General features: G+C 40.5%; 1 protein-coding gene across 1 annotated transcript; it reads left to right on the plus strand.

Moving 5' to 3' along the window:
- Positions 1-15678: 15678 nt before the first annotated feature.
- On the plus strand, positions 15679-17583 carry LOC134287781 (leucine-rich repeat-containing protein 74A-like). Its single transcript, XM_062850673.1, has 3 exons — positions 15679-16181; positions 16243-17046; positions 17104-17583. The coding sequence occupies exons 1-3, from the start codon at positions 15801-15803 to the stop codon at positions 17548-17550; spliced, it is 1632 nt and encodes a 543-aa protein (XP_062706657.1). The 5' UTR covers positions 15679-15800; the 3' UTR covers positions 17551-17583.
- The last annotated feature ends 7387 nt before the right edge of the window (positions 17584-24970 follow it).

Genomic DNA, 24970 nt, shown 5'->3' on the forward strand with positions numbered 1-24970 from the left:
CAACTCGTACTGACTAGAGTCCCTATAATTAGAGTCTGGCGGACTGTCACTTTCGACCGGAGCCAATCGAGCATGACGTCATAGTGTCCTCACCGATGAATGCTACACCGTGACGTCATGCTCGATTGGCTCCGATCGAAAGTGATAGTCCGCCAGACTCTAACTAGACTGACTCTAGTACTGACTGACTGGCGAAAGAAAATATACACACAGCAGGCGGGTGCGCACTCAAAACAAGAAACAGAACCAAAACAAGGAAGTGTTGATGCCAGGGATGCCAGGTGAAATTTTCAAATATCTTCACAAGGCACGTTAAAATGTCTTCACATGTCTTCACACCCCATATTGTGGCTTTAGAATAAAATACTGTTAGGCCGTTCGCAATGCTGTTTTATTTTGTATGGCGAGTTTTAAAAATTTTAAAACTCGCCATACAAAATAAAACAGCATTGCGAACGGTCTTAGAGGTCAAAATTTATGCCATGTTCTCACTTAGGTTTATATGAAGGAATATACCGTGAGGTCATCCAGCAATAATGCATGCTTCTCTCCAGAATTTCCATGGCATTTTTAAGGGGGTTTCCCGATAATTCCTTAACAAGTTCCTCGGATTTATTTTCACGAGTTCCACAAAAAAAAATCCAGGAATTTCTCTAGGAATTCCTTCGGAAATTCTCCCCTCGCGAATACCTTCAGAAGATCCCTGGGAATTCATCGTGGAGTTTCTCGGGAATTCCCCCAGATCATCCTCGGAAATTCCCCCAAGTGGTCCTCGAGAATTCTCCCAGGAGTTCCTTGTGAATTCCTGCAGAAGATCCTCAGCAAATCATCATGCTTGGCCCCATGCAGATCCTCGGCAGTTCCTCCAAAAGATCCTCAGGAATTCCTCCAGGAGATCCTCAAAAATTGTGCCAGAAATTCCTCGAAACATCCTCTAGAAGTTCTACCAGAATTCTTTCATAAGTTTCCGAGAATTTCTTCGGGAGTTGAGTTTTCCAAGAATTCTCCCAGGAATTCTTCTACAAGTTCCTCCAGGAGTTCCTCGGAAAGTTCTAATAGAGTTCCTTGGCAATTCCTCCAGGACTTCCTCGGGAATTCCTCCAGGAGTTCTTCGGGAATTTCTCAAGGAGCTCTTAGGCAAGCTCTTAGGAAATTTCTCCACGAGATCTTCGGGAACTTCTCTAGGAATTCATCGGGGATTCCTCTAGGAGCTCTTAGAAATTCCATCAGGACATCCTCGGGAACTCCTTCAGAGCATCCTCAAAAAATCCTTCAGGAATTTCTCGAGAATTCATTCAGGAGATCCTCGGAGATCCTCCAGGAAGTGCTCGGCAGTTCTTACAGAAGTTCCTTGGAAATTTCTGTCGGAGTTCCTCGGGATTTTCCGGAAGTTTATCGGGAATTCCTTGACAATTCTTCCAGGAGTTCCTCGGAAATTTCTACAGGAGTTTCTCGGGAATTCCTCTAGGACTTCATCGGAAATTCCTCTAGGAGGTCGAATCGAATCGAAATTGAATCGAATCAAGAATTCTTCCAGGAGTTTCGAGAATTCCTGCAGGAGAACCTCGGGAGTTCCTCCAGCAGATTCTCGTAAATTCCTCCAGGAGTTGCTCGGGAATTACTCCAGGAGTTGCTCGGGAATTACTCCAGGAGTTCCTCGAGAAATCCTTCAGACGATCATCGAAAAATCCTCCAGCAGTTTCTCGGAAACTCCCTCAGGAGATCCATGGAGGAAATCGACGAAAATTTCTCCAAAAGATCCTCAACAATTCCTCCAGGAGTTCCTTTAGAATTCATCCAAGGATCCTCAGGAATTCCTTCAAGAGATCCTCCGTAATTTCTACAAGAAATCCTCGGTAAATTCCTTCCAGGAGTTCTTCGGGAATTCTTGCAGGAGTTTCTCGGGAATTTCTCCAGAAGTTCATCGACAATTCCTTCAGGAATTCCTCAAAAAGTTTCTCGAAAAAACCTCCAGGAGTTCCTTGGGAATTCCTCCTCGGATTCCTCGGGAATATTCTGAGGAGATATATGTTTCTCGGGAATCCCTCCAAGAATTCCACGAGCATTTCTTCATTGTTTTTCAAGGTTCTTTTCCGGCAGTTCCTCGAGATTTACTCCCTAGAAAACCTACTCCAGGAGTTTCCTGGGAATTTCCGACGATTTCCTGGGGGTAATCATAGATATATCCAGATGAATTTCTGATAAACTCCTGAAACATTTCCCGAGAGTCTTCTCGAAGAATTCCCGAGAAAATGCTAGAGGGATTCTCAATGAACTTCTGGAGGAAATTCCCGAAAAAATCGAGAATTATCGAGAAAATCCTGGAAGAATTTCCGAAACTCCTAGAGGTATTCTCCTAGAGGCATAGCCGAGAATTTTTCGAAAAATTTCCGAGCAACTGAAGGAGCAATTCCCGAGCAACTCTGGAAGAATTCCCGAGTAACTCCTAGAGAAATCAAAAGAAAAAACTCCTGGAAAAAAATCGACGAACTCCAGGAGGAATGCCTGAGGAACTCCTAGAAGAATTCAGAGGAATACATGGAGAAATTTTCTAGCAATTCCTATGGGAGTTCTAGAGGATCTCATAGAGGAATTCTAAAGGAATTCCTGAGGAACTCCCGAAAAAGTTGTTGGCAAACTCCTGGAAAAATACCGAGGAATTCATGTAGAACTTCCCGAGGAACTCCTGGAAAAATTTTCGAGGAACTCTTGAAAAATTTCTCAAAAAAAAACCTATAGGAATTTTCGAGGAACTTTTTAAGTAATTTTTGAGGAACTCCTGGAGAAACTCCCTTGGAACTCCGGAGGAATTCCCGAGGAACTCCTAAAATAATTCTCGAGGAACTTCTGAAGAAATTCCCGAGGAACTCCCGGAAAAATTCCCTTGGAACTCCAGAATGAATTCCCGAGAAACTCCTGGTGGAATTCCTGAGATACTTCTAGGAGAATTTGCGAGGAACTCTTGGAGGATTAACTGAGGAACCCTTAAAGGAATTCCCGAGGAACTTGCAGAGGAACTCCCAAGGAGCTCCAGAAGAATTCCCAAGTAACTCATTGAAAAAAATCTTGAGGAATTCTTAAAGGTATTCTCTAGGAACAATTGGAGGAATTCACGAAGAACTCCTGGAAGAATTTCCGAGGAACTCCTAAAATAATTCTCGAGGAACACCTAAAGGAATTCTCGAAGAAACTCCCAGAGAAATTCCCTTGGAACTCTAGGATGAATTCCCGAGAAAGTCCTGGGGCAATTCCCGAGAAAGGATTGCTCGAGGAACTCATGGAAGAATTTCCGAGGAACTGCTGAAAAAAAAAAGATTCGGCAAACTCCTGGAATTTTGTTGATGTAAATTTTATTTTCTATAAACAATAGGAAGCAATCAGTGAAGTACTAGATTGAAAGTAGTGAGCTGGATTTTTGTATGGTGAGATGATCAATTCTCCGTTTCTGTAACGAAATGGTGCAAACAGCGTGGGTTATGTGATTTCTTGCCTAATTTGATGCTGTTTGAGCAAAAGTTTGGGTAACTGTGTTGTTGAAGTTGTAAGAAATAAATAATACAACAACACAGTTAACCAAACTTTTGCTCAAATAGCATCAAATTAGGCAAGAAATCATATAACCCACGCTGTTTGCACCATTTCATTGCAGAAACGGAGAACTGCTCATCTCACCATACAAAAATCCAGCTCACTACTTTCAATCTAGTACTTCACTGATTGCTTCCTATTGCTGATGAGAAATTAATTCAATAGTTCAGCATGCTTCCTAAAATGTTCATAGAATGGTGGTCATCAAATTTGATTCGTATTTTAACTAAAAACTTCTTCAAAATTTCCGCCAATATGGAGATCGAAAAATTAGGAATTTGTAAGTTGAAAGTTTTAAAAGTTTAAAATTTTATCTACAAAAATTTAAACGCATTTCATCTGAAATTGTTCCAAGATTTGAAATATTGGTTTAGAATAACAACATAAATAAATATTATTTTTCAGCTTTCAAAAGTCTTCAAAAGTCTTCACAAAATTTAAAATGTCTTCTATATGTCTTCACAAAAATAAATGTCTTCACAGAACTTCAAATGTCTTCAATTTGAAGACATGTCTTCACATCTGGCATCCCTGGTTGATGCGCATGGAGGCATCAATAGACTCCTGCTTTGGCGTTTTATTTCTCTCGTTTGCGTATCGCGCGCAACGAACCGAGGCGTAAACGTCCGAATAAAACGAATCGATACCTGTGTGCTCGATAACTGAAAGGCTTTTTGTAGATTTCTAACTTGCTCAAGCAACTATTTATCAAGCCGTACAAGAATGGCAACTATTTGGTTGTATAAGCTAAATCATAACATGGTTATGTAGGGGAAAAGCGGGTAACACCGTCAGGGTGGGTAAGCCCGTCACCCCAATGATTTTACCAGAAAACAGTTATTTAGTAGCTTTTTGGCGACACGCTTTATTTGTTTTTACCATTTTTACTCTTTCGAGACAAATGATACCAAAATTGACCTGTCAAACACGAAGAAAATAAACAAAACAAACGCACGCGTCATAGTACCACCGGAGGATGTAATATTTCGTCGGTAGAATTTAGCTTCTGGAATACAAGAGAAGTGCAAAAAATAACTTTCATCAATCATGCATTCTCTTCTGTACTATTCTTTAGTGCCAAGATTCATTGAATGGTCAGTTTCAACAATCATTCAGAAATTACGGTGTAATTTAAGAAAAGTGGCCTTTTCGGGTAAGCCCGTCACTCATCGGCGGGGGTAACACCGTCATGCTCTTCAATAGAAATACACTAGAACGCCAATGGCGCTGTACTCAGTTTTCCTATTTAATTATTTTAATAACCTTAGTTGTAATAATTGATTATTTTTAAGTGCCCATCTTGTAGAGGACCTTTTGTTTTGGTTAACAAAATTTATTTGACACTTATAGTACCGCTACTGACGCTGTAAGGGCGAGGCAAACTAGATGTTAGTCACACGAACAGTCGCGACATTGGATTTCTGTGGCTGGTTATTCTAATTGCTCTTCGGTCACCAGATGTTTGTTGAACTGGCTAGGCATTTCTATTAGATGCCATGCAACTACAAACTGATGGTCAACCAGGAAAATTTCTATAGGGGTCGCCCATAAATGACGTAGCATTTTATGGGGGGGAGGGGGAGTTGGAGTTTCGAATTATGCTACTAGCTATGTATTACGTATTGGAAAATAGACTACAAGGGGTGGAAGGGGGTGTCAGAAATCGTCAAAAAAAATGCTACGTCATTTATGGACGACCCCATATAGGTTTTTCCTGGGATTCCTGCGGTTTTTTTTTTCTCAGGCTTCTTTCAGTATTTCCTACGGTTTATCCAACAAAATCTACTAGCATTTCTCCAGGAGTTCCTGCTTGGACTCTTCCTGTTCCTTCTGGACCATAATTTGTGGATTGTTTTTTCAGCGATTGCAAATTTACTAGCGCCGCCTAGTGGTAGAATTCCGAAACACTTGTCCCGTTTTATGTAAGTCTATGTCATACTGATCAACTTTGCCGAAGACACCAAATCATTGGTTTCTGAGATATGAGGTTTGGAAAATTTACATGCTTACACACACGGCGCGCCCAGTGGAGGAATTTCGAACTTTGTAACTCATCATCTGTAAGTTATTAGCGTATCCAATATTGTTTCCGAAGACACTATTTCTAATTATCAGGGTCTTGAGCTGCCGCATATCGTAACGTTTGCTTGACAACCTAATATGGTTCCTGTAGTGCAATTTAGCATCACACTGTTGGTGGCGCCTCTGGCGGCCAAGTTACCAACTAATCATATGAACCAAATGGTGGATCTTTTCAAACCCTAAAACTTTGCCGAAGAAAGTATTGCGTTATCTCTTAACACACCCGGGATAATTGGCCACACCCCCTAAAAGCCCAAATCCCATAAGCTTAGTCTCCTATAAAGCGGATTCCGATTGCGCCCCCGACCAGTGATTTTACAAGAGTATCGACTGTAGAATGGTTGGTAAACCATCACTGCACTTCAAAAATGTATTGAAAATATTTTAAAATTGAAATCTTCAAAAGTATCAATATCAAAATATATATGACGGACTTACCCCATAGGGGTGACGGCCTTACCCGCACTGAATTAAAAACATCAATATTGAATATGGTTGTGTTATGTGCATTATGTGCCAGAATTAACATAATTTGACAATTCAGGCCAAACATTTCAATAGGTCCTATCTGCAATTGAGAGGCTCTCTTTGTTCACTTTCTCTTTCAATTTTTGCAATGTAATGGTACACTTTTCAACTAGTTTTTGCAGTACAAATCAAAAGACGATTGTTTTGATCATCGTTCAATGCAAGGAGACAATCACAATACAAATAAATAGCTGAGATATTAACGAAAGAGAGGGAAACCAAAGAGAGTCTCTCTTCTGCAGATTGGACCTTTAGACATGTTTGGCCTGAATTCCAATGCACAAGTCTTATAAAAAACTAATGAATCGAATATTCTGCGTACTTAAAATATCAATTTTCGTCTTACATTTATTTTGAAAAATCCAAATGCTTAAGGTGACGGGGTTACCCCTTCCTCCCCTAGCTGAATTAACCCATATTCGTTTCTTTTCCGACCTGATGGTTCACGTTTACCGGGCCTAGCATTTGAAAATGGCACGGTAAAAGCTGGGTATTGTCAAATTCAGATTTCCATTGAGGTTACTAGCCTCTGCCCAGAAACTCCTATCCCTACCTTTCCGTGGTACCGACCGGAAACTGCGATCACCACAGCAGATGGAGTCGCTAATCGATCACGTTCTGGTTCATGGACGGCACTTCCCCGACATTATCGATGTCAAGATTTATCGTGGCTTTAGCATCGGCTTCGACCACTACCTGATGGTGATGGTCGTATTGCCCCCAAAACATTCCGTCATCAACAGTGTATACGGTACCGGTGATCGCCACGGTATAACCTAGAGCGGCTGAAGCAACCGGATGTCGCCACAGCATACGCGCAGAATCTCGAGGCAGCGCTGCAACGAGAGGGCGATGTGCCTCTTCTAGACGACTGCTGGAGTATAGTAAAAGCAGTCATCAACGACGTAGCCGAGAGCATCTTCGGGTACGTAAACGGAATCGACGGAACGCATGGTTCGACGAGGAGTGTAGAGCGATTTTGGTGGAGATGCAAACAGCACGGGTGGTAATGCTGCAAAAAAGAACTCGGCAGAACGTGGAACTCTACAAACAGTAGCGTAAAAAACGCCGTCTGGAAAAGGTGGAGTGCGGCGAAATGGAACTCCTGTGCTGTTGACAAGAAACACGGAAGCTCTATCAGAAGCTCAACTCATCTAGAAACGGCTTCGTTCCGCGAGACGAAATATGCAGGGATACGGACGGGAGCCTTTTGACGGACGTCGCGACGTGAGGGGATCGAAAGGTGGAAGCAGCACTTCGATAAACATTTAAATGATGTGGGAAGCGCAGACATAGGGGATCAGGGCAGCAGGAGAAATGAATCCGTTAGTACAGTAGGGAGCATCAACGATCCAACTTCCATGTTGAGGGAAGTTAAGGACTTGCAGCTCAAGAACACTAAGTAAGCTGGAAACAATGGTATCGGAGCTGAACTAATCAAGATTGATGACCTGCCAGCATCGGCTAATAGTCCGGATTGGGAGTTCGAAGAGCTACCGGAGGGAGAGGAAGGAAGGAGTCATTTGCCCCATTGTAACAATTCGTAATACTCCTCAGCAGGTTTGTGAGAGTTTGTCGCGGTCTAGAGTAGTATTTGTCAGTTTTCCAGTAAAATTCAGGAAAGCATTTGTGTTGTGTGCTTCCACTTTGTGTTGTTTCCGGTCACCCGATAAGGACTCAGCCAACTACAGTAGCTACCATCATCCTGCAATTTCTCTCCCTACCTAGAGGATTCTGCCCGTCAAGAGGACAATAGTAGTCCTTTGGTAGCAAGTGGAGGGCATGACACAAAAGTAGATTGATCAGGCACATAAGAACGGGTATTCGCCCAAGTATTCCCCAACAGCATAGTTGGAAGTGCTCGCTGTTCATTGAGCCAAAGCGAGGATCAAGTGTGTACAGGATTAAGAGGACAAAGGTAAAACATGTTCCATAAAGTGTTTAATACCTGGAGCCCAACCAACCCCCCCCCCACTACAGGGGTGAACCCCAACCTTCAAAATGGATCACCCTCCGCCGTGGCAACATCCGGCGTAGGCTTGTGCAGGTGTTGTTCCGGCCATTCGCTACACCCGGCTGAAGACCAATGAAGACTCGTTCTACGGAAGCATAGGAACTCCCGATTCGGATAGGCGACAAAGGTCGCATCGAACAGGAAGAAGGATGTCCGAAAGAGACCGAAAGAGAAGATTAGCAGATGCATGCAGCAGGAGAAAGTGGCCCCGAAGAAGGAAGAAGAAGGTCAGATTAGATTAAGATAGTGGGTGGAAGAATAGTGAAGATAGAGAGCTAGGGGAAGATAGACTGAAAGTGTACAAATATACAGGAGTGTGAAAAAGGCGATCCAAGTGTTTGCCTGAACCCGCGAAAGAGCAAGGATAAGCGTGCCGACCCTTGAGATGTGAGGTCTATACATAGTCTCACATTCTGTGACTCTCACCACAAGCCAACAGTAGTTATAGGTCAAACCTCTAAGAAATGTGATAAGTAGGAATGTGAGAACTTCCCGTGCGATCACAATTCTGAATGCCACTATCGCAGATCATCTTCCGTCGTTTTTCATTAAAAGTGAATGAGTTTGTAGGAAGTTATCAAGCCGGCTTCATCGATGGTCGCTCGACAACGGACTAGATCTTCATCGTGCGGCGGAGGACTCGGGTCCCAACGTATAACCTGTTCAACGACTTCAAGGTGGCGTACATTTCATTTTATTTCTGTTCAACATCTTTACATAGATAAGGCTGAGTCCACAATGCAACGCCTCACATTTAAGTGCGATAAGAAAAATAGGTCTACAGGAACTTTTCGTAATGAGCGTTTCTTTAAGAATAACATTTAAATGACATGACCTAGCAACATGCAATGTTCAGAATAAATATGCGTCTATACTTGCTCTTCAAATGCTCCGAAGCTCATATCTACGAAACAAAAACCTGATTAATCCACCTAGTGGTAATAGTGCCTTTCTCGTTAAATGTATATTGATGATCTTCCCGTCGGCTTAAGCTGAAGTGTCCTTGAATCGTGATAATACTTGATTTAGTTGTTCATTTTCAGTAAACAAAGCTGAAGAAGGTGCAGAAAATCCATCACGCCAACTTCCAAGTGCAGCTTTGGCCGTGATGGATAACGCGCAGGTACTCACGACAGCATCTACAAAAAGTTGATCGGTTTCGCCTTTTTTGTCTTTTTTTTTAGTCGTTCTCCTCCCCATCCGCTTACCGACGGTCTAAAAATAGATTTCCGAGCTGCCCCGTTGCTGCCGCCACCAACACAATCACATTCCGGGTTTGTTAGTGGCAAAAGTGCAGTCGTTTGAATCAATCCATTATTTCATGTTGAAAATACCATATCTCTGTTTGTTTTAACAAACTGTCAAAAATTTCGACAAATAAAAATATTTGTATTATCAAACAATAGAACAGTTCAGTTTAAACTAGAAATCAGTTTGTCGCTATAGTAAACTGAAAAATTGGTTGATTTGAACTAGAATTTAATTGTGTTTACAATTTATTTTTCTGCGTGTAGAACTCATTCTGGAATATTGCCGATAGTAATAACAAATGTGGCCAGAGCCTATGTTCAGTACATCAAGATATCGATATAATAATATCAATTTGATGTGTTGCATGCTGGTCTGGTCTGGTTCATTTTTTAAATGTGGTGACATCATGTGGGAATCCTGGAATTCGTTACATTTTTCTTGCTGACCGTTAATTGTCACTGAAAAACTTTCACATGGTAGCATTTCGTTGCAACTGTTCTAATTGAGGGTAAACGTGGATACAGATTCTTTTCCTCCTTTCGTTGGCTGAAACTACAAAAACATTAAGTTTCATCATAATTCTTCTGTATGGCTCTTCGTTCCCACTTGAACTTGGCCTGCCTCTTTTCAACTTAGTCTTCTTTGAGCTTCATTGTTACATTGATTGAAGAGCTTTCTTTGCTTGCCATTGCTTCACGCAGAAAAAAAACTTTATTAAAATCAAAAATATTCTAGGTAAATTCAAATAAATTCTCAATTTGTTCAGGCCACAAAAATAAAACTGTTTGGAGCAAATCGAACGACACATTTAATGCAAATGCAATCCATGTTTGAAACAAAAATGCATATCCGTAATAATTAGCGAAATAGCCGTAACCAACAAAATGTACACAATTTGAGTAATTGCAGGAGTGAAAAGAAGCTAGATTTGTCTTCTAAATGCTCACAAAGTTTCCTTGATATCACTTTTCTAACTATTGAAAATCACTGATTGAGTGAAAGGCGTAATCCCATTCTATTCCAAACGAACAAAAACAAGAATTACGCCTTCTACTCCTTTGTTTTGTTTGGTGTTTTGTTTACGAAAGTGAAAGGCGAAACTGAAATCAACACGTAAACACGGCGATAGTAGAAGGCGAAACTGAAATCAAAACGTAAACACGGCGAAAGCAAATGGCGAAATTCTGTCAAAATCATAAACAAGGCGAATAGTAAAAGGCGATTCTGAAAATAATATCGATTCGAGGCGCATAGTATTGGGCGAAATTAGCATTCTCAGGTATCAATTCAGGCGTAATTAAATAAATGCAATTTTTAGTGCAAAAAATATCAAATTCGTGCAGTGTTCTTGGAAAAACAAGAAACTATGTCAGAACTATATCAATTAACCTTATTTAAGTTGAATTATTCTGTATTACTTCTAAATAGGAATTAAAATTTGATCAGCAAAATTCGGTTGTTGTTTTCGCATTGTTATTGCTTTGTTAGTTACGCCCTATTCGCGAATTACTCCCGAATATGTTAGAAATAAATGTAAATATTTTTGTTATTTTTTTGTGGCAGGTCGGCCCTATGGAAATATTTGTTTTTCCATTAAACTTATAAAGTCATTTCCTTCGCTGGAAAAATCCACCTCGCGTGTTGTACTTTCAATGCCAACGGCATGCATACATCTATCAGATAACATATGTTCCCAAAAGCAACGGGACTTCGTGGAGTTTCGGTGAACCTTGCCTTTTATTGCAGGAGGAAATATTGTTTGATGTTGCACCTGGAACTTGTGAGTTTTGTTTATGTTCTCGACGGCGGAACGGGGGGCTCCCCAATGAGTATTGTCTAAATAAATGTGTAATTGAGTTAGTTTTAAAAATGAAAATTTTAGTATTAAACATTTTATCAGTTTACCGAATAAACATGAATATTTTTGTTTCAAATGAACGAAATTTGTCTCCGTGATATTGTATATTGTGAGGCAAGTACAATGATACACTAAGCCCTGGGAGTCAAGAAAATTTTCCCGACCGGAACGGGAATCGAACCCGCCGTCTCCGGATTGGCGATCTATAGCCTAAACCACTAGGCTAACTGGAGACCCGGTTCATCATAATATGATTTTCTACAAATTTGCTCCTTAGAGTATCAACTACCATCAATGCAAATATGAGCCAAACCAAATCGAGCGTGACAACCAGCGTGCTGAGCGATGGACTGGAAGTAATCTAGTGTCCCATATATTTGGCTTGAAAACCCCATATACAAACTTAAACTCATTTGTACCACATTAGTTTTTACCAATTGAGCTGTATCTTTCACAGAGCGTTCCTCTAAACCAAAGGCCCAATTATAGGGGGTGCCTCATGGAACAGTCTAATGACCATTCCGGACACTACCGGTAGTCAAAAATGTGATATGAGCCTTATCTTATTAACCGACCATCAGAGTATCGAAAAGGCCGCGATTTGATCACTGTCAGCAGTTTTGCCATCCAGAACCGGTTCCGGAACACTTCCAGTAGCTTCAATCCTCAGGTTTCGATCATCAGGTTATCGCAAGTCACAAACAAGCATGCATGTTGAATTGTTGCTTTATAATATTAATGATAGCTGAACTAAAATTATGCTGTACACTTTACTGTACAAATGCTTTTTCAATTGAAAAAGTAGCCAATGTTCAACCTTTCGTATCGGTATTAGCAATAATAAATTAAAACACTTTTCAAGCGTTTAATAATATTTTTACTCAACTTGCAGTTATTTCTTTACAAAATAGTTAAACAAGAGCTTTTTCTGCTTCTTGTTAAGTACATGCAAAAATTAAAACATGTATTTGTATAATGTGTTTTTCACAAGTCAAATAAGCGCTTTCGTTTCATCATACTTCGACTAAGTGTACAGGATGAAAAACACGTGTTTTTTTTACTGAACAGCAGCTGAATTAATGTGTTCTTCAGTTGTTAACCATAAACAGAAAATTATTCACCACTGCTGAATAGGATTTAAAGTGTAATCATTATTCAACCACGGGAAGTTTATGTTTTGATTTGAGCGCTTCAATTTATCATCTCTACGATGGCGCAGACAGGAAGGCATGCGGCTGGCAATGGATGGGTCTCGAGTTCGATTCTTGATTTAGGTAAATGTATATGTAGTTATTATTTCACAATAGTTGTTCACAGCATAAGTACCAATCATAAACTCTCGTAGAAATTGAAAAATTTTGCATTTTATTTTTTAAATCATTTTTGTTAAAGCTGAATAACAGCTTTACTATCAATTTGTAAAACGTTTTTAATAACAAACAGTTCAGTTAGTACACAACCCTATGCTTTATTGTTTCTCCAAATTTGTGTGAACAAAACCCGAACAAAGCTTGTGCCTGAGAATTATCCAAATGTTATTCAGCACCATGCTGAATCAATTCGTCGTAAAGGTGCTTGTAAAAAGAGTGATTTTTAGTTGGGGTTTTAACCATATTTCAGCACATTGAAGAATTAATCGAACAGTTTAGAGAAAGTAGTTTAGGTATTCACTTCATCTGCCTAATAGTGCTTTAATAATGACAGAAACAAGCTGCTTCCGACGCATTAGATGCCGTTAATCCACATATGATCTACAATGGAACATGTAGTTTATTCGAAGTTTAACAAATTTTGCTTGATCATTTTATTCAACTACAACCCAGAAAACAGAATAAACTGAATAACAGTTTCTTAAGCAAAAATTTGCTTAAGAGTGGTTTGTTCCACTCTTTTACATCAAAAAATGTTTGTTGGGAATAATATAGCTTAACAGCAAGATGTAATCATGTTGTATTAGAACATATGTTACGCTTTTATTCAATCAATGTTGATTAGCAGTGGAACTGTGTTACCTAATTATCGTTGTTCGCCATGCTCCCATTTGTAAACACGATTGCTGATTAGAAGTCTAAGAAGAGCGTCTGTGGCTACCAGCTTCAACACCAAACAAATATCTAGCAGCAGCTCAAAATATTACACTTTCAGAATCATTCTGGCTCATCTTTTCCACAACACGCTCCAACAATAGCAAAACCGCCAACAGAAACATCGAACAAGGCAGCTGAAGTGGCTCCTGGGCGGTTGGTATTGACTAGTACAATACCCACTTTGGTTCCACCGGTACAACCGGGATCAGCTTCCGTATGTTCCAATTTGATGGCTGCTTTGAGACATGCAGATAAGCATAAATGCCTTTATGATTAAACATTGCGATTACAATTATTCATACATTGAACAGCTTCAATGATTATGAGGACAATTTGATGAATAAAATACTTAAGCAATGTTTAAACAGCATATGCACGGCAATGTGTTAGACTGAGGAACTGAATATTTATATACTGCTTCAAATCTGCCGATTGTGGAGCGGACCTGGTGTGGTGGTTAGAACCCAAGACTATCACGCTGAGGATGTGGGATTGAATCCCACTCCCGACATACTCACAAAAGGTGGGTTCTTCCTTTGGAAGAGAAGTAAAGCGTGAGTCCCGAGATGAACTAGCCTAGGGTTAAAAATCTCGTTAATACAGACAAAAAAAAAATCTGCCGATTCATGTAATTCTGATTGAGGAAGACCGAATGCAGACGACTGTCAATCAAAAGTTCAAGTCTTTCCACCGATGAGATTTGTTCCATTAAAATGAAATAAAATGGTGATGTTGTGGGTATAAGATCAGAAAGAGATATTTCAGATTAGATACAAATGCAGAAATATAGGAAGAAAAAATATTGTTACAATGGTATTGAAGAAACGTTTAAGAAACGATTTTGTAACAGTTATAAAATCAGTTCTATTAATAGAAATGAAATCCGCACGAGATATGTCATAACACCAGCATGTTTTGATAGTATTATGGTGGAATAAATTTCGAAGAATGCTTGTAATTATGCACTTTGCTGCCAATGCACAATTATGATTTCTTAAGCCATTCTTAAAAGATTAAACAAATAGCGTCAAACAACGATGTTTAATAAACGTTGAAGAAAAGTTTGTGATATTTGTGTCAATAGCTGATGGTTCAAACGTTGAACAACAGTTTAACAACCGATGTACGATCATTGAATAAACATTCATTTCATCGTTAGTCAAAACTTAAAATTGACCTACTATGTTCAAATTAAGAGCTAGATAAAAGATGTCTTCGACAAAGTTGCTCGAAATAGCATTGCCTACAATTTTGCTGAAGAACTAAAAAAAAAAGGTTTTAGCGAGATTTAGCGAAAAACTAAGTACTTGTCTATCTAGCTAATATTCCTCAATTCTTCCCCGATGTGTAAAGAATTTACTCTAGTTAAAATTCACTATTAAAGAGACATGAAAATACATATTTGTTTCTCGATATTCGTAAGAACGTGATCAATGCCGTTATAAAAACCTTTAGCTGGATTTGCCTATTCATTCATTGATTTTCTGTGTATTTTCGATTGATCTAGTCAATTATGAAGGAGCAACTACGAGATATACAATCATAGACACTAATGTAGTGTAATCAGGATAAGAGCCCTTACCAGGGCCACATAATCACTATACGCGAATTTAAAACGTTGGACGCTTGAACAGCGACAATTTTGAAAAAGGATACTGATGATGCACTTCTCCCATGGCTCAAAGACATAAGCCATCGTGTACACTTCCCACTGCAGGTAGAATTTGTCCCATTTCCGCCGCAGGTACTGCCGTAGGGTTTCCGGTGGTTGAGGTCGATTCAGCGAGTAATCCAACAGTTTGATATCCTTGTCGAGCATGTTGGTTGATGATGGAAACTATATTCACTAACTAAACTATTTGGGCTATGGTACCATTTGGGAAACCGAGACGGTTGAACGGAGAGAGCACACCCGGCGACGCGGCTTGTGATGATGTCAAATTCACACTGGCCGTCTTTCGATTGTGTCCGTTTTGTACCGGACCGAATTGTTGCATAGATAAAAATGTTTTATCGGAATTAGGTTTATCAGATAATCTGGGGACAGTGTCTCCATGCGAGGAAATTTTGCGTAGATACGTCGGGAAGGCGCGTACTGGACGTAGGTATATCTAAATTTATAAGAAGCTGATATCCAAGTACAAGTGGAGAGACACTGCGGATAGAACGTTTATGGATATTGTCGTGTTTTTTTTTGGGAAGACACGGGTGAATCTGGGTCAAATTCAAAACTGAAGATAAACAATATTTATGAAGCATGGATAGTAGGCGACGACCACCAACCGTCATCCATAACGCTGTGTGATAAGGGTGATGTCAGATGCAATGGTTCGGACATGTTGGTGCTAAATTTTTCGTATTACTTTTAATTAAATAAAAAAAAAACTATAAAATGGAGTCCGAAAATGTAGAAAATGGTGAACCCGCCTTACAAGAGGAAGAACAGCAAAACCAGGAAGTTGCAGCAGTTGATTCCGAGCAACTTGAAAAAGCAATCTTGGAGGAATATACTCCTTTGGACATCTCGGTATGCCCATTCCGAGGTGTGAGCTCAAAATCGACCATCGTAGATGAATCGGAGGACTTCCCGGAACCTGTTGATGCACTAGTGCGGTTAGCCGCTGAAGAAGTGCTATTTCTATCCAAGCGTTCCTTCGTTGAGATCTACGTTGGAGAGTGTCGCAAGTACGGTGTAACTCCCTTGCGGTACGTATGCGAGATTCTGGATGACGTCGAGGTGAATCCCGAACAACCCGTTGATGTTGATTTGAACGTAAGATTTATTTTTACTTCTAATGGTTACTAATGGCTTAACTCTATGATCGTAACTGCAGCGCATTGGTTGTAGCAATCTTCAAGTGCAGATAATTTTGGACTGCTTGGTAATAGCATGCCCGGACCGGATAAACACCCTTAACATCAGCCACAACTTGTTGATGAACAGTGCGCTGGCCGTCTGCTTGGCCAATCTTCTACAACTTGCCCAACGGATCGTCTACTTGGACCTTTCTCACAACTTTCTAGGAAGCGCTGAAGCTGCTGAAGTCCTGGCAGAAGCCCTGTCCAACTCAGCCGTTCGGAAGTTAAACCTATCGCACTGCCATCTGAACGATCGAAGTGGAATGGAACTGTTCAAAGCGTTGATGCTGTCGTTCAGCATTGAAGAGGTTGACGTCAGCTGGAACAGGTTGGAGCACTTGACCGGAGTAGCTGCAGGAGCATTTCTGGGTGTGAATTCAACAATTCGGGAACTGAACTTGGAGGGGAACTTGCTATATCTGGAGAAGGAGTGTATTGTACCATTTTTGAAGGAGCTGGCGAAGAACGAATCGCTACAGAGGTTGAATTTGTCATGGAATGCGCTCCGGGGTGCCTTGTTCAGCTCGGCACTGTACAAAGCAATCACAGCAAGCCGGCTGAAAGTTCTGAATCTGGAAATGAACTGTTTGCGATCGGAAGAGGCTGTGGCTTTGCTTAAAACATTTCGCAAGTGTGAGATTCTGGAGGAGATCTATGTAGGCGGGAATTTCTTTAGTGAAGATGAAACTAAAGAGCTGGTTAAGGCTTTTGGGCGAAACCCGACCATGAAGGTGCTTTCACTCGGAGACTATCAATTTGTTAACAAGGTAGCTGGACGGGTAAGTTTTTACAGTATTTTCTATTTCAAGGGTTTTGTAATGTTACTGGTATTACAGCTTTCGAAACGCTTCATGAAACGGGACCCGGAGAAAACAATCATCTACCAAGGTGTCCTTCTATCCAATCCGCCACGACCGGTGGACGTCCCAGAGATGCTCCTGGAGAGATGCCGCTTTCTGGGCTTCAAACCCAAACGGAAAAAAAGGAAACGTGACCTGGGTCTCTTTATGCTCCAGCTGCAGAAACTCGAGAGTCCTGTTTTGGAGAGGGATGACTTTGTTGCGATGGTCAAGAAGTTCCGCATCAAGCTGGACAAGAGTCTGCTCGGCTCGTTGATGGACGCGTTTGCAGAGCGAAAGTTGGTTGACAGTGGTGCCATGGCATTGAAATATCTGGGGAAATATCCGACGGAATGGCCGCCTGAGAAACCCAAGAAGGCGAAGCGGAAGAAGAAAAAGGGGGTGAATGGAGAAAGCAAGGGAAACAAGAAAGCGAAAAAATAGGTATGTCATAACCAAGTGTGCATAAATTAGTTCGGTTCTACAAAGTTGTTGTTATTATGTGTGAATGGGATCGTATGACGTATTGCTTTGCAGATATAGCGTGCAATACAGTTACTTAGGCTGTGAACCGTTTCGCTTGTTCGTTTATCTTCTAGTTAAAATTTGACCCTTCGATAGCTATTTTGCGTCCGGTTAAAAATAACCCTACTCCCGACCAGGGTTAGTTAGGGAATCCAGGTGAAATTTTCAAATGTCTTCACAAGGTACGCTAAAATGTCTTCACATGTCTTCACACCTCATTTTGTGGTTTTGGTATAAAAATGATGTTAAAAGTCAACATTTATGCTATGCTCTCACTTAGCTTTATATGAAGGAATATACCGTGAGGTCATCCAGCAATAATGCATGGTTCTCTTCAGAATTACCATGACAATTTCAAGGGGTTTTCCGTAAATTTATGAACAAGTTTCTCGGATTTGTTTCCACGAGATTCACAAAAAAAATCTGAGAAAAAATCCGGGAATTTCTCCAGGAATTCCTTTGTGAATTCCTCAAAAATTCCCCTCGAAGTCATTGCGAATGCCATCAGAAGAAACTTCTTCAAGAGTTCCTCCGAAATTCTTTCATAAGAGTCCCGAGAATTTCTTCAGGAGTTGAGTTTCCCAAGAATTCTTCCAGGAATTTCTCTACAAGTTCCTCCTGGAGTTCTTCGGAAAATTCTACAAGAGTTCCACGGCAATTCCTCCAGGACTTCCTCGTTAATTCCACCAGGTGTTCTTCGGGAATTCCTCAAGAAGTTCTTAGGAAATTCCTCCACAAGTTCTTCGGGAACTTAGGAGTTCATCGGGGGTTCCTCGGCATTTTTTTCCAGAAGTTCCCCGGAAATACCTCCAGGAATTCCTTGGGAATTCTTCCAAGAATTCCCCGGAAATTCCTACAGGAGTTTCTTGGGAATTTCTCTAGGACTTCATCGGGAATTCTTCTAGGAGATCGTCAGAAGTTTCTCGGAAATTCCTGCAGGAGAACCTCGGGAGTTCCTCCAGGAGATTCTCGTAAATTCCTCCCGGAGCTCCTCGGTAATTCTTCCAGGAGTTCCACGAGAATTCCTTCAGATGATCATCGAAAAACCCTCCAGGAGTTTCTCGGAAATTCCCTCAGGAGATCCATAGAAATCCTTCAGGAAATCTATGAGAATTTGTCCTAAAGATCCTCAACAATTCCTCTAGGAGATCCTTTGGAATTCATTTACAGATCCTCAGGAATTCCTTCAAGAGATCCTCCGGAATTTCTACAGGAGATCCTTGGTACATTCCTTCCAGGAGTTCTTCGGGAATTCTTGCATGAGTTCCTCGGGAGTTCCTCCAGAAGTTCATCAAAAATTCCTTCAGGAATTCCTTAAAAAGTTTCTCGGGGAAACCCAGAAGCTCCTTGGGAAATCCTCTTGGGATTCCTCGGGAATTTCCCGAGGAGTTACATGTTTCTCGGGAATCCCTCCAAGAATTCAACGAGCAGTTTTTCATAGTTTCTCGAGGTTCTTTTTCGGTAGTTCCTGGGGAATTCCTCTTGGTCCCCAGAAAACCTACTGTAGGAGTTTTCTGGGAATTCCCGACGTTTTCCTGGCGGTATTTATAGGTAAGATCCAGATGAATTTCTGATAAACTCCTGAATCATTTCCCGAGAATCTTCTGGAAGAATTTCCGAGAAAATGCTAGAGAGACTTCCTAACTAAAACTAGTTCCTAGTTTTTTGGGGATTCTTCTAGAAGTTACACGGTAATTCTTTCAGAGTACCTCGGGAATTTCTTCTCGAGTTCCTCGGGAATTCTTCAAGAGATTCTCGGGTATGCCTCTAGGTGTTTCGGAAATTCCTCCAGGAGTTTCTTGATAATTCTCAAAGGAGATTTTTTTGGGAGATCCCGTGTAACTTCTAGAGGAATCCCTAAAAAAATCCGATGAACTCCAGGAGGAATCTCCGAGGAACTCCTAGAAGAAGTCCGATCTCATAGAGGAATTCTCAAGGAATTTCTGAGGAACTCCTGAAAAAGTTGTTGGCAAACTCCTGGAGGAATTCTCGAGGAACTTCTGGAGAAAATTCGGAGGAATTCATGTAGAATTTCCCGAGGAGCTTCTGGAAATATTTTCAAGGAACTCCTGGAGGAATTCCCAATGAACTCCTAGAAGAATTCTCAAGGAACACCTTAAGGAATTCTCGAAAAACTGCTGGAGTAACTTCCGAGGAACTCCTGAAGAAATTCGTTTGGAACTCCAGAATAAATTCTCGAGAAACTTCTAGTAGAGTTTCTGAGTTATTTCTGGTGAAATTTTTGAGAAACTTTTGGAAGAATTTCCGAGGAACTCTTGGAGGAAAAGAATTCCAGAGAAATTCTCGAGGAACTTCTTGAAGGAATTGCTGGAGGAATTCCCGAGGAACTCGAGGAGAAATTCCCGATGAACTCTGGAAGAATTCCCGAGTAACTCCTGGAGAAATCCCAAAAAAAAAAAAACTCCAGGAGAAATTCCCAAGGAATACATGAATAAATTTTCTGGGAACTCCTGGAAGGATTCCCGAGGAACTGCTGGAGAAATTTTCGAGGAATTTAGGTAGGATTTCTTGAGGAACTCCTGGAAGAATTTTTGAGGAACTCCTAGAAGAATTTTTGAGGAATTTCTGGAGAAATTCCCTTGGAACTCCAGAATGAATTCCCGAGGAACTCCTAGAGGAATTCCCGAGGAGCTCCTAGATGAATTCTCGAGAAACTCCTGGTGGAATTCCTGAGAAACTTCTGGGGGGATTTCTGAGGAACTCATAAAGGATTTACTAAGGAATTCCCGAGGAACTTGTACAGAAATTCCCAAGGTGCTCCAGAAGTAATCCCGAGGAACTTCTTGAATAAATTCTCGAGGAATTCTTTAAGGTATTTTTCAGGAACTTCTGGAGGAATTCCTGAGGAAGTCCTGGAAGAATTTTCGAGGAACTGCTGGAGTAATTATCGAGGAACTCTTGGAGGAATTCCCGAGGAACTCTTAAAATAATTCTCGAGGAACACCTAAAGGAAATCTCGAGGAACTCCAGGATGAAATTCCGAGGAACTCCTGGAGGAATTTCCGAGAAAGGATTTCTCGAGGAACTCATGGAAGAATTCCCGAGCAATTCCTCGAGGAATTACCGAGGAACTGCTGGAGGAATTCCCGAGGAACTCCAGGATGAACTCTCGAGGGAAAAAAAACTTCTGGGAGAATTTCCGAGGCTCTCCAGAAAAAAACAATCGTAAAACTCCTGGAGGAATTCTCGGGAAACTGAAAGAATTCCTGAGGTACTCCAGGTGGAATATCCGAGGAACACCTGCAAGAATTCCTGAGAGTCATTTGAAGGTATTCGTGATGCAATCCTGATAAAAAACCCGTGGAACTTTTAGAGAGATTCTCGAGGAACTACTGAAGAAATCTTAACAGGCTTGGACAAATCTTCGGACAAGTCTGCGAAAAATTCTGGATGAAGCTCTGTTCAAAATTCAAACGAAGTTCTGGGGGAATTTCCGAAAAAAAAACCTTGGTAATATTCTATAAGCAACCTCTGTTTTTGGACATTTTTGAAAATTAAAGAATACCCTGAGAAATTTTGTTGATGAAAATTTTATATTCTACTAGCTGTCCCGGCAAACTTTGTCTTGCCGTCTTGTGGTGGTTTGACAACTTTTGAACTCAAAATAGCACCGCACTCTAGATTGATTTAATTTCGGTCGTGTCGATTTCCTTCACAGCTCATAGAAAATCAGTACTTTATCAGTTTTGTTACTTCTGTAGTTGATTTTCCTAACTTTTTTTTACATTCCACCATGAATACGAATCTAATCATGCGAGAATCATCCTGATCTGTTCATCCGTTCGTGATTTTTGTTGCCTCAAAAGGACGTCAAACTCATTTTTATATAGGGTGACATTGGGTATTGTCAGCAGGTTTGTTCTGTTCGTCATGGGGGGTTTTTGTCAGCTAAATTGCCTGAAACTTGGCCATATAATTCAGCTTAGTTGAGAAGGATTTGAGGCCAACTTTGAGTTAACTAGGTTTCAAAAAACCCCCCAAGACGAAGAGAACAAAACGGCCGAGAATAGGTATTTTCCCCTATATAGATAGATAGATAGATAGATATAGATAAACAATTGCGGATGAAAAATTAATTCAATAATTCAGTATACTTAATAAAATTTCCATGAAATGTGGTCGTCTCATTTGATTCGTATTTTAACTGAAAACTGCTTCAAAAGTTCTGCCAATTACCGAACAATTTGGAAAAGTTTTAAACGTTTAAAATTTTATCTACAAAAAAATTGAACGCATTTCATCTCAAAATTGTTTCAAGAAGCTATTGGTTCAGATTAACAACATAAATATTTTTTTTTTCAGCTATCAAAAGTCTCCACAAAATTTGAAATGTCTTCCATATGTCTTCACAAAAATAAGTGTCTACATAGAACTTCAAATGTCTTCAAATTGAAGACATGTCTTCACATCTGGCATCCCTGGAGTTCGTTAGTTATTTTTTGTTCGCAATGATTGGGCTGCGTGCTGTATTTTGTTCCAAATAACTACTCGTCTGTCAAATTCCAAATGGACTGGCTTTTTCGATGACAAATAATAACGCCTTTACAGCAGGTTATTAAATGCAAACCTGCCGTATATGCGTCATTAGTGCTAATTAACTGCAGGTTTTGGCCCAATATAGGCTGATTAAATGCTTATCCCTCCTATCCCCCAGATTGTCAAATATAAAAACAAATATCTTCCCCTGCCCATTTTACGGCTTCCCTTTCTCTTCTTTTTTTTCATTCTCCTGTGAAACTTTTCCAGCTTGGGGCACGTCCTGAACTGCTACTGCTGTTTTTTTTTGCTGCTTTCGGCCAAATTGGGATTTGATCCCTCGATCCTCAGTTTGACGATGGTGCTAAACCGCGCTACAGAGTAAGCTATAGATGATCATATGAAGCGCGTTGGATTTTTGATCTATTTAAGGCATGAGTATTACACCGACAGGCAGTCGTTATGTTATGAGCTCGGCAGGTGCTGATAATAAAATTGATCATAGAAAACCAACCATGGAATTAATTTGCCAAAGGATGTTTTCCCATTGATTTTCTTCTTTGATACATATGATTGACTGGACATGCGAATAATGATGGCTTCTACAGCCGTGGCACGTAAATTAGAAAGTGGAAATGTATTGTGGTTTTAGCATCACTGTCTCATCTCTCTTAGCAGTTTCATGGCAATAAAGTAGCAGTTACGATGCCTGTTGGCCAAACCACACCATGCTTTTGAAATGCTACGAAACTGCTTTCAGATTTTAAGTAGCATTTGAATTGTTACTATAGGGCAGTTTAGCAGTCGAACTGCTATGATACGGCAGTAAGCAGGCGGAATGCAGATTTAAAACAGAAATACGGCTTATTCAAATGCTTATTGGTTACCAGGGTAGTCACACGAATAGTCGCGACATTGGACTTCTGTGATTAGTTATTCTTATCAAATAACTATCGAAGTGTCAAATTTTAACTAAAAGTTAAACGAACAAGTGATATGGTACACAGCCTTAACCCTCGAGCGATCGCGTTGTTGTATTTTGTACAACACGTTGAAAAAATCTCGCTTTTTGTACTCAGCATTAGCGTGGTGCCGACGCAGGTAGTCAACAGCGCCAGTTACGGAAGGTTAAGGCACAGACAAACAGACATACCACTCAAATCGCAATCGTCGCACGATTTAACGGTCATTTTGAAAATGCAGTGTGGTTCGGACTGTGCTCGCATGTGTCATGGTGGCGCTGCTGTGCCTACACCACCTCTCAATTTTCGAGAGAAATGAACGCGACGCCGATCAATGTTTACATAAAATGATTCAATCATGAACCTTCATTCATGTTTTATGAATGGGTAATGCCACGAGGGAGTCGTCATCTGCTAAATTATTACATCGAACCGAGGGAAACAACACCTGCAAATGAATGCTTCGGATTGAGCATTATAGAGGGTGCTAGTGAGATGCCAAACGATGATTTTGAAACAAATTTCTTCTAAGTAGTATGTCTGTTTGTCTGTGGTTAAGGTTCATTACCATATATAGTTGGTTAGTTTCCAAGTTTGATTGAAAGAGTGTGAAACATAGACGAGTGCACCGCCCGCTGAAAGTTCACTCGGGCAGCGGATTTTGACACCACAGCGGGGTCGACTCTCAACAACTTCTACCCAGCTGAAAATTTGTTCAATTTATTGCATCTAGTTTTCGCGATGAAGTTGCAAAAATATGAGCTAGTGCATTAACTATATACATATGCATCACTCAGTGAAGAGAATTGTCAGACAAAAGAGGCACAAAACAAGCAACAAAGAAGGCGCGCCGATTACTCTTTATCCCTACTGGTAGCAGATAATGACATCCCTAATAGAAAAATATGATACAACGTGCTTAACAACCCTTTCGGGCTATCATCTTGATCATACAGTGAATGATACAATCATTCACTCTATCAGCAGTGTATCATACATTTTTATTAGGGATGATCTCGAATATTTTTGTTGCAGACAAAACGGAAGCTGAATTTGTTGCGTACTTTTCAACTCGTGAATAATCAATTATTACTAACCCAAAGTCGAAACTGTTTGATGACAGATCTTCAGCAGTGTTGCAGTGTTTACCGACTCGAAGTTACCGTTCGAAAATCGCAATGCAAGGCTTAAAAATCTCTAAACTCGTGGTGTACGATGTTGATCCTATTATTTTCAAGTTGGGACAAACTTATGTCGCATTGGGTGGATTGTCGCAACAAATACAGGTTGCGACATTGTCATTATTGTTGCGCGATGGCCGAATTTTGATTCACTGTGTGAGAAATCAAAGAAAAAAATATCAGCGTATTTTGGTGATGCATCTCTGACTAGAAATTGTTGAGAGTCGGCCCCGCTGTGCTGTCAAACATTTTCAGGCTCAGTGAACTCTATGTTCATCGGTGCACTCGTCTATTGGCACAAAAGACGAGTGCACCGATGAACATTGAGTTCACTGAGCCTGAAAATGTTTGACAGCACAGCGGGGTCGACTCTCAACAATTTCTAGTCAGAGATGCATCACCAAAATACGCTGATATTTTTTTCTTTGATTTCTTACATCAATTTTCATTTAAAGTGATGCATATGCATAAAGTAAATGCACTAGCCCACATTTTTGCAACTTCATCGCGGAAACTAGTTGCAATAAATTAAACAAATATTCAGCTGGGTAGAAGTTGTTGAGAATAGACCCCGCTGTGGTGTCAAAATTCGCGGCCCGAGTGAACTTTCAGCGGGCGGTGCACTCGTCTATAAGGGAGATCATGAGGGCATCGTGATATTCATTAGCTGCCGTAATCATTTTTATGTCTAACTTGTAA

The sequence above is a fragment of the Aedes albopictus genome, chromosome 1 (assembly GCF_035046485.1).
Source record: "Aedes albopictus strain Foshan chromosome 1, AalbF5, whole genome shotgun sequence".
Lineage (NCBI taxonomy): Eukaryota > Metazoa > Arthropoda > Insecta > Diptera > Culicidae > Aedes > Aedes albopictus.